This window comes from Hippocampus comes, unplaced genomic scaffold (assembly GCF_001891065.2).
Source record: "Hippocampus comes isolate QL1 unplaced genomic scaffold, H_comes_QL1_v1.1 scaffold383, whole genome shotgun sequence".
NCBI classification, from domain to species: domain Eukaryota; kingdom Metazoa; phylum Chordata; class Actinopteri; order Syngnathiformes; family Syngnathidae; genus Hippocampus; species Hippocampus comes.
Window position 1 is genome coordinate 200,990 of NW_017805407.1, and position 10,465 is coordinate 211,454.

Genomic DNA, 10,465 nt, shown 5'->3' on the forward strand with positions numbered 1-10,465 from the left:
GTGATGAATATTTTTACATTTCATCCTTGACAATAAAAGTATTTCAAAAAGTTTTGTATGAATGTGATTTCTGCAGCACCTGAGACACTTAGCAGTTTATTTGGAGCATAATTGGACATGACGACAATTTCACAGGCTCTCGTATGCGCGAGGGGCCAAAAAAAGAATTCTGTGTGACTCCCAAAACATGGTTGGCGCTTTATCAATGTTGCAATGTTCTCCCGGCCTGCGGCTTTGAAGTGCAAGTAGTATTGTGTCTGAGGGCTCTCCCCATTTGTTTGTCTCTGATGTCCGAGGCCCCCTGCCATGCATTTCACTTCACTTTACAAGGTGTGCCATTGAGTTGCCCGTGTTGGTTTGCTAATCAATTTCAATTGCAGAGATCAAACATGGACATCTTCCGGTAGGGGGATGCCGTTTCATTCGCGTGCTCCTCTTTTGTTGCTGATAACAAGTGATCACAGGCCAGCAACGACTATCCTGAAGCTTTAATGACACTTAATCTCACACGACAGCCCACTTTTACAATGTCGACATGTCTGACACAGCCCATAAAGTAACAAATATTCATATTTTTAAATCACATGCAGTCTACTGCTGACTACTTCGATTTCAGCAGATGATTGGTGATAACCAGGCATGACGAAATAGATACTTTGACACTTGATGTAGTATGCCTTGGATCATGAGCCATTGCTTTCACATCAGTAGATGCATAACTAGCTAATGTATTGTTGTTATTGTCTTTGAAACATGATGAAAACTTTGGCTCACAAACTGTTCCTTTCAGATAAACTCAATTCAATACAATACAAATAGGTAATGCGTTATTATCGTTGACAAATGATGTGGTATACTTTGGATCATGAGCTTTTCCTTTTGTGTGAAGAGCTATCCAGTATACATGGGGCATTCATTATCGTTGACATGTGATGTCGTATGCTTTGGATCATGAGCTAGTTACATTTTTAGGCCAGTTCACGGGGAAAAGAAATATTGAGATATTTTCTTTTTTAAAGAAGATATTGATGCAGATTCTGACGGCATAATGTAAAAAAAAAAAAAAAAAAGATTTCGAGCAGGCCAGCCGTAAGAGATACCACGCCCCTTCAGGGATGCAGCCAATCAGGAGGCCCGTGTGAGGTCCGAGGACATGGGAGGAGGAAAATGATTAAGCCTAGCTCGCCGCAACTTTTCTCGCCTGTGCTGTGGAGCAGCAGCGGAGCACACTCACACACTAAACACGGCCGACGCATCCTGAAAGCTTAAACAAAAGAAACTTTGTGCCAATCGCCCCAAACCGGACGGTGCAGTAATGACCGAGGGACTCTGAACGCATCCCTGTCTGTCTGAAAAGACAAGACGAGAGTTTTGTTGGACTATGAGCGAATTTTTGGGCTTTGCCGAGCAAAGCAGACGATCTTTTTTGACAACTTTACGTCCTTTTTTACACATTTTTTGGATGAGATTCTTCTGGTTTTGACCTTTTTCCTTCCATCGTTCATCATACGAAAAATCCTAGGATGGGACCACTTCTCATCTGCGTGGTTATTCTACTCAAAGTAAGAAAAAAGTCATTACAATTGACAGTAATACCCCCCCCCCACCACCACCTTCCCGTTTTATGGTTTATCAAACCAACTATGGTATAATTTTGATAGTTAGTAATAATACAGCAAAATAAGTAACTCAAAGTGTAATTCACAATGTATTTTTACATTAAGTGACAAAAGCAGTCACCGTTAATGGGACTTAATAGTTTCTCTCCTTTGTGGCACACTTCCTGCAATCGCACACACACACACACACACACACACACACACACACACACACACACACACACACACACACACACTACTAATAGTCTGCTGGGAAGTTTTCATACTGGAAAACCTTTTCTCTCTTTTTGGCAGGGATTAATGTATTCATCCGTCCATCCATTACCCGAGCCGCTTATGTGAAAAATAAGAACGCCACATGACACTTTATTTTCCACCCTCAGCCATTATAATTGGCAACAGCTGAAATAAAGCAGCTTGTAAATTCGTTATACTCTTTCAAGTCATAAGAATGATTTATGACGGATAAGTGAAGTTGTAACGGGCCATCACGTGTTACTATTGTTGTTATGAAAATCAATTATAATGGATAACGGAGTCATACAGTCACAGAAATCTGCCAGCTCAAACTGCCTGGGGCTTGTAGTCTTGTCTGAATATGCCCCCTCAGTGAAAACACTTCATCAGATCAAAGCGATATATGTATATAGTTGACATTTAATTATGTACGCAGTGGTTTTCAGAACAGGGTTTAGTGCCTTCTCAGAGGCATCTTTTTTGAAGATTCTTACTGTTGTGTGCCTGCCAGGCCAATAGTGGGCGATGTCACTTTGTAAAGTAGCATAGGCGAATGCACGCTTAGTAGTTGCTTTTCCTGAGTGTCGACTGGGTGAATCTGTCGACTACGCCTAACAGCAGACTAATGCCGTAAATGTCGATGATGTTATAAGCACGTTTAAAATTTTTCATTTTCAGGCCATTTTTCCACGAAGTTGTGGGATTCTTGCACATGCGCAGAGCCCAACACGCTCAAAAGTAGCACGAAGAATTTGTTAGCACTTAAACAGAATTACCCAATAGTTTCACAAAATACAAATGTGTTTAATGTATGTGTAAAATTGTTTAGTTGATGAACATTTTAATTTCATAATTAACAATAGGTCAACATTCACTGAGATAAATATGGCAAATAAAAACAATAAATACCTTTAATTCATTTAAAAAACGCGAAATAAATGCCAAAATCACTCTTCATAACAGAATGAGGCAGGCCACATGTGCCCCTGAAGGCCAGTGATTCCCAACCTTATTGAGCCAAGGCACATACTTTTAGTTTTAACCCCCCCCCCTCCACCCTCAAAGAAATGTCACAAAAAGTGGTTAACACATGTCAATGGTATATTTTCTGCCATCTAATAGAATATATGTATATTTGTTCTGTCTGTGATCATAAGATTCTGGTCTAGGTAGATGGGCAAGGATACACTATTTGTTATACTAAATAAAAACATTTCTGACTAATTTAGTGATGTTTGATCATTTTCCACGGCACAGCTTAAAAGCTCTAACGGCACACTAGTCTGCCCCAGCACACTGGTTGGGAATCACTGACCTAGGCCCCTACTTTGCCCACCCAGCACGAGACCATAAATACAGTACAAGGAGTAACTTTCAAATTTTCCATCCATCTGAACCGCATACTCTCTCAGTTTTCCACTGCAGAAACACACTGGTCATGTCAACAAACTTCCAATAGTTTTTTTTCAATTACAAACAAAGTGGTGTAAACAGCCTGCACTTTTAATCGAGTCCTCTCATTGTTACTTTGGGCATCTCGCTGTGAAAATGGGGCCTCACGCTCAGCATCGCTGGGGTCTGGATATCCGGAGTTGAGCAATTATCCCTATTTTCTCCCACATTGTGGCCCATATAAAGTGTGTGTGTGTGTGTGTGTGTGTGTGTGTGTGTGTGTGTGTGTGTGTGTGTGTGTGTGTGTGTGGTGGGGCTTCGGTTCGTTAGTTAGTGTGTTATCACAGCACGTACAATGAGTAGAATTCTCCACGAGGGGGAAGGGGTGGATTGTAAATTTCAAGCACTTCACCAACTCTTTCATGCAAGATGACGAGTCACTCCTGTTTGATTTACAATCATAATTTCGCACAACCAAGCATCGTTTAATTTGTCCCTCATGCTCCCGACAGTAATCAGCATGAAGGAGGGGTGGTCTGCAACATTACCCCCCCCCCCCCAACCTTAACCCCTTGCCAAGCCCAGGCATGCTTTTTGTGCTGAAAGAGGGCCTGTCTTGTTTGCATCCGCGGCCTGACAGTGGAGTTCACGGGTCAGTGTGCTCACGTGAAGGCAAGTGTGAGTGCATCCTTTTGTGTGTTTATTTTCACGCAGATTAAGTTAACTGCTGAGAGGCCACCACATGCGCTTAAAAAGAGAGCTTTGACTCACTTCAAAGCACACAGAAAATGTTAGCTTGGCTGCGCGTGAGCATGTGTGCGTGTGTTGACTGAGGGACTCCGGCAGCCGTGCAGTAGAAAGCCCCCACATTGAAAGCCCCGCTCCTCGGTGGTCCGTCTATTCCCAGTGGGGACTCCTTTCAAATTGCAACTTTTTCATACACTAATGGAAAAAAGCAACTGCGCCCCCCACCCCCCACCCCATTTGCTTCTTTTTCAAATCTGACTCTGTCGCCCTAAAGGCAGCAGATAAGCGCCACTGTGCTTGAGTGCGTACACAGCCACTTAAAGCCTCCTTGAAATGTGCACACAAAGTCACGGCAGGACGTTTAATGGCAGCTCAGTGCTTGATTTGGATCTTTTTTAGGAAAGGATTGTCAATTTGGAGTGATGGAAAAACTCACATCTCTTGAATGCAAAAAGGATTTATGTTGGCAACAGTTAACCTCTGGAACGGATTCATGATAAATATGAACAAATTGGTGCTTGGCGACCCGAACAGACAACGTGTGACATTGGAGGTGGGTGGATTTAAAAGGGTTTTCATCGCTTCTGGCATAAGTTGCTGCGACACAAATGGAAAAATACACAATACGACGCAAAAAAGACACATTTCAACCTCTCTGAATGTAACAAATGAGGAGGATGTAGTAAAAGTTGCCTGAGTGAGGAAAATTTATGATTTCCCGACATGATGGAACACTTCACAACAAGTCGCAAGTAGCAGATAGTGAAAAAGACTGAGCTGTTTACTGTCAAACTAAACATAAAACAAAAGGGTAATTACACATTGTGCATTAGAAGCAACCACATAACTGCCTTTAAGTCCACTAATTTAATGCTAAGGCATAATGGGAAACACCTAGGATGGGCTAACAAGTTGCATACACGTGGCAGTGTTACAACGCTTCAAGCAACTTGAACACAAACAATGCAGCAACACATGTAGACAGTTATCCTCTGTGTAAAACTCCTCATATTACTGCAGGGTCACTTGAAGAAGCTGTGACACTCTCATTCAGTTGTGCCTGCATGACTATATTATACTGCCCCTCTCTGGTCAAGTTGTGCACACTTGAAGGAGCTGCAATGAATTAATCATGATGCCCAAATTTTATGCCAATGTAACTTTTGCAATCAATCTTTATTAGCGGTGCAGCACAGCTGGAAATAGCAGAGTGTTTCTCAATGTAATTTGAATATACAGTATTACAATTTAATTAAATGTATTTTAATGTGCGGCTGCCCAGTGATCCAGTGGTTAGCGCGTCCACCTCACAGAGCAGAGGTTGTGGGTTCGATCCCGGCTCCGGCCTTCCTGTGTGGAGTTTGCATGTTCTCCCCGCGTGGGTTTTCTCCCGGTACTCCGATTTCCTCCCACATTCTAAAAACATGCATGGCAGGATAATGGAGCACTCGAAATTGTCACGAGGTGTGAGTGTGAGTGCGGATGGTTGTTCGTCTCTGTGTGCCCTGCGATTGGCTGGCAACCGGTTCAGGGTGTCCCCCGCCTACTGCCCGAAGACAGCTGGGATAGGCTCCAGCACACCCTTGTGAGGAAAAAGCGGATCGGACAAAGGATGGATGGATGGAAAGTATTTTAATATGTGGAAAAAGTAACACCACTCATAGTTTGGCCATTGGTGTGCATGCCTTGGCCACCAGGGGTCTGTCTAAAGAAATTCATAGCAAATCCTGAAGACTGTCACAGCGCACTTCAGTAGTTGTTTCTGACAGAGGATAAAGAACATACGCCTGTGAGTCGTAATATTTTCTGTCCTCATGTGATTGCTTCACCATTTGTGTTCAAATATCTATTTCTTAAAGGGTTATAACCACAGAAACGTGTACTGTATGCCGGTTTCGCGAACCCGTCAATGGCGTTCTCATTGTGTTCACATTAAGCAGGCAGATTTTCATAATGTATGTGGGCAGTTGAAATAGAAAAGGTGTAAAGTTTAAACTTGAACTGGGAGTGGCAATGAACAGCTTGAAGCAAGCGGCCACTTTTTTGAGGAATTGCTTCCTATCGGCTGCTCGCTGTGAAGTTTTTGGCCACCATTTACTGCTCGCAACTCAAGAAAAGAAATCTGCTGATTGAGTGACGATTCAGTTTTTGAAAAACGTGCACGTCGGGTCACTTGTCGTTTGAGACATGTACATTAATTCACAATGAATCATTATTCTATATTCAATACGAAATACCTAAAACAGCACCATTCACTCAGTCTTCCTCTCAATTACAAGTGAAATAAAAAAGTTCCTTTACTCCCCCAATTCAAACTTGTCGGGAAAAAAAAACCCTCAAAAAACACCCACCTGCATTGCATTCTCATTCTACCCAACTTGAAATTGCCCATAAGTCATCTGCTCAAAATCCTGCTGGTAAACATTAGCCGTGATTCCATTCAGAAAGTGGATAATGGCTTAGTCACCAGTCTGCCGCGCAGATGAGTGCTCCCACTGTGGATGGACGCCTCATTTCATTGCGCGCTTGCGTGGGCACTGCCGGGCCGCTTTGACAGCTCTGGCCTGATTCTGGATTCAAACTCACTCAGGTGATGTGAGACCCGCGTCTCCAAATAAAAATAGAAGTTGAGATTTAAGAGGAGTTCAGTCTGTTTTCTGTGCTCCAAACGCCGTCCTGGTCCGGTCCGGCAAATCCAAACATCTGACTAGTTTGTGCCGGATGCCGTTACCTCCCCACGCCACCCCCGGACGCCATAATTCGTCTGATCTGGGTTTTGTGGCAGGCTGGTGCTCAGATATCATCAAGCTCCTCTGAAAGGCCCGCACTCAGCCCGGGTGTTGTTTTTGGATCCAGGGCAAGCCCCCAATTCTAAACGCTTTCTGCAGTCATATCAGTTTTGGAGCCATTTGGGTTCACGGCGTGTATTTGAAAAGGGGCCTTTCGGTTCGATGTGCTGCAGGTTCACACACGTCCTTGGCGTTTCTTCAGACCTCGGAGTTAAAGAGAGATATTAGTGGGTTGTTTGGCTGTGACTTTTCTCCCTTTAGGTTAGTTGTTAGACATCTGTTAGCTCTCGTCAGACCCCCTCCGGGGCACTGCGGGCCAATCTGCCTTTAAATGTGTGCGTGTTTAAGATGCCTGCCAAAGGGTAGTAGTGAAATAGTGAGCCTCATCCACACACCTGCAGGGCTCTTGGGGACTTCAAAGGTCTCGCTCTCCCTCTAGACAGACACTCGCATGCTGGGCAGCCGCGTGCATCCGACACCCTCGCCTCAGGCTGGTCGTGTCCCCCTTGAAATGCCCCCCCCCCCACCTCCCACGTCTTTCTCCGGAGAAATCACACAAAGTACAGCCTTTGTCATTCGTTCTCCGTGAGCCGGAGGTGTCGGAGCTCTTCTTCCGTCCTCCTTTTTCCCTCGCTTCCCCCTCTTATTCTTCGCAGCACTCCATAGCCATCTGATTAAAGCCAGCCTCTGCTCTCAGGCGCCAAACCCCGCTGCACAATCTGTTAGGAATGTCTGATCTATCCCTCATGTCATAACTCACGCTGGGCTCTCCATTACCCACTTGTAGATAAGGCCTCTGAGCACTTTAATGGGGCCAAAACCGTGGCAGATGAAAAGATTAAATGAGAGTAAAAAAAAAAAAAAAAGACCCCATTTCAGTCACTCACTGCCCTGTTTTGTTCTTTTTTTTTTATTGCCCATGTGGGGCAAGGCCCCCCCCCCCCAAATAAACATTCGAACATTCAAAATGATGAGCAACAACGGGACTTCATCAAAATTAAACCATCATTTCTAAACCCACATGCCAGTTATCAGTGATCTCGGTGGAAATGTTTTTCAATAGGGACAGGCCAATAAAAAAACAGGTATCAATATTGGGACGATACCGGCGTTATTTTAAGTTACAGTATTGGGTCCTCATAGAGGCTGCCGGTATCAGCCACTGATACTTAAGGCAAAATCAATCTGACATTAAGTCCTCCTCGGCGTATTCGGCACTATGCTTTGACAGTCTGCCCCATGGGCGAGTCATCATCTGTGTTAGAAAGAAAGATCTTTCCACACAATTATTTGTCAGCGTAGTGGTATCGGTCTGAAAAAAAGTGGTATCGAACATCTCCACTTTTGAAATTGACAACGTATGATGCATTTTCTGTCAGGCAGTGATATTTTTTCACTGACATGTATGCATTGTTATGCATCATTTCTTACATTATTGATTAACAATGATTTAACAGGAGGGAACAGATAAATATCAGTTGGCGACACTTGATTTAAAAAAAAATAATTCGATGCAAGTTTCGCTTCTGAACCCTTCCTTGTAAATCACAGTGTCCTTTGTTTCATTTTTAATGTGAGGTGCAGCTGCCCTAAGGGGAGCTTGAGGAAAAATAAAGAAAAACAGTTCGGGCAATCGATTTATTGTTTTGTTTTGTAAGTAAGGTGGTCCCAAAATAGGATCCACAAAATCAATGTGATGGAATTTGCATTTGCTATTCAGACAGTGATATGAAAAGCAGAACTGTGCATACGGGCTACATAATTACTTTGCTTCAGACTACAATGACGTCATAAATTCTCTTACTTTAAATTTCTTGCAATTACATTTTAAGTTGTTGTTAAACTGACCTGTCGTTTTAGTTGTTAAATATTAAACAAAACAAAAAAACAAAGTAGCTTACACCCTAACCTCCTTGAAAGCCCTAATATTGAATTTTGTCGTGTTTCCTCCCAGGCTGTCTCTGGCGATGCTTGCGCCAGCGGACAGTTCACCGAATCTGGCGAGTGTTGCAGTGTTTGTCCCGCTGGCTTTGGAGTGATGGTGGAGTGCGGTAAAGAAGATACCAAATGCACGCCATGTCCACAGGGTAAGCAATTATCTTCTAGTGTTACCCCACTAATACCAAAGACTTGTCTAATTGCTGCCTTTGTCTGTGCAAGAGGCGCATGTCAGACTAACAGACGGCCTGTGTCATCTTTCTCGCAGGAACTTTCTCCCCCTCCGAAGACCTCGGCCGTTGCCTCCCGTGCTCACGGTGCCCGTACGGCGTCCCCACTTTTGCGCCGTGCTCCGCCGTCGAAGACACACAATGCGAATGCGACAGCGGCTTCTTCTACTTTGATGGCCTGTGCGCGCCTTGTTCCAAATGCAAGCGTGGCGAGGGGGCGGCGCAGGAGTGTGGTCCCAAAGGGGACACACAGTGCCGGCTCTGTGGCCCGGGAACCTTTTCTGAAGAGCACGCGAACACCAAACCGTGCCAGAACTGCACCCAGTGCACGGAGAGCGAAGTGGAGATCCGGGCCTGCATGCCGAACTCGGACACACTCTGCATGGGTAAGTTGTGAGGAAAACATAGAGGGAGAAAAGAAAGAAGAAAACTGAAGGCGTGTTTACACCACAATGACCGTGGAGGAATAACAACTAAGCGCTATACAGTCCTGTCCACCATGTCGTTTCAGAAATACGATAGTGGGACATTAAAGCAAACCAGCGAGACTGTGTGTAATGTACCATTTAATTAAACAAAGATGTAATACACGCCAACCTTTCTTCATTTCCTTCCATTATAAATATGAATGGGCAACTGTGGGGCAAACCAACAATCAATTAATCCATTCATTGATTTTCCAAATGTTTTTTGAAACATATTAAATTTGGTTGGAGAATCTGTCTGGGGATATTGCGTTATAAACACACTGCTAATAGCTATCTGTCTATCTCGCTAGCTAGTTGTCTAGCCAGCTAGCTAGCTAGCCAGGTGTCTTGCCAGCTACCTGGCCAGCTAGCTTTAATCCAGGGGCCCCCAACCTTTTTTGCCCCACGGACCGGTTTATGTCAGACAATATTTTCAGGGACCGGCAATTAAGGTGTGGCGGAAATAATACAACAAAATAATATGGTATGAGCTGCATGAAAACTGTGGCGTTTTCGAAATATAATAATAAACACAAGGAGCGTCTAATCTGGCCGCAACACTCCGATCCCTATGGCAATGTTTAATGCCTTCAAAATACGATACAACGCAAATTCAAAGTGCATGAAAATGACGACTCACCACAGCCCCGAGCCTGATTTTCTGCAATCAGACAGTCCCATCTCGGGGTAATAGGAGACAATGACACCTCAAGTGTGTGGTTTATGTCCAGTCTACTTCGTAATTTTGTTTTCGTCGCCATTGCTGCAGAAACCCCCCGCCTCACACAGGTAGGATGTCGGAAATAGCAAAAGTGCTATTGTGGCGATCTCAGAGTATTCAGACATAACTTTAATCCAGTTGTCTCGAACGTACTTTTAAGGCCGCCGTCATTTGCGATCTCCAGCAGTTTTTTTACTCATTTTGCGAGCTACTGCGTTTTGTTTTGAAGTAATCAGTCACGTGATGGAGAAGCGTGGCTTGACGTGTGTCAAGCTGGACACAGACGGATGTAACGGAGAATCCGGTAATTTTTCAAAATAAAACA

At 44.0% G+C, this 10,465-nt stretch overlaps 1 protein-coding gene across 1 annotated transcript in view; it reads left to right on the top strand.

The window, feature by feature from the left end:
* The first annotated feature begins 1,184 nt into the window (after positions 1 to 1,184).
* Positions 1,185 to 10,465, top strand: part of nradd (neurotrophin receptor associated death domain) — a 22,141-nt gene continuing 12,860 nt past the window's right edge. Inside the window, exons 1-3 of the mRNA XM_019873616.1 lie at positions 1,185 to 1,562; positions 8,739 to 8,871; positions 8,991 to 9,338. Coding sequence (XP_019729175.1) covers positions 1,524 to 1,562; positions 8,739 to 8,871; positions 8,991 to 9,338 — 520 coding nt within the window. The 5' untranslated portion in view covers positions 1,185 to 1,523. The remainder of the gene's footprint in view (positions 1,563 to 8,738; positions 8,872 to 8,990; positions 9,339 to 10,465) is intronic.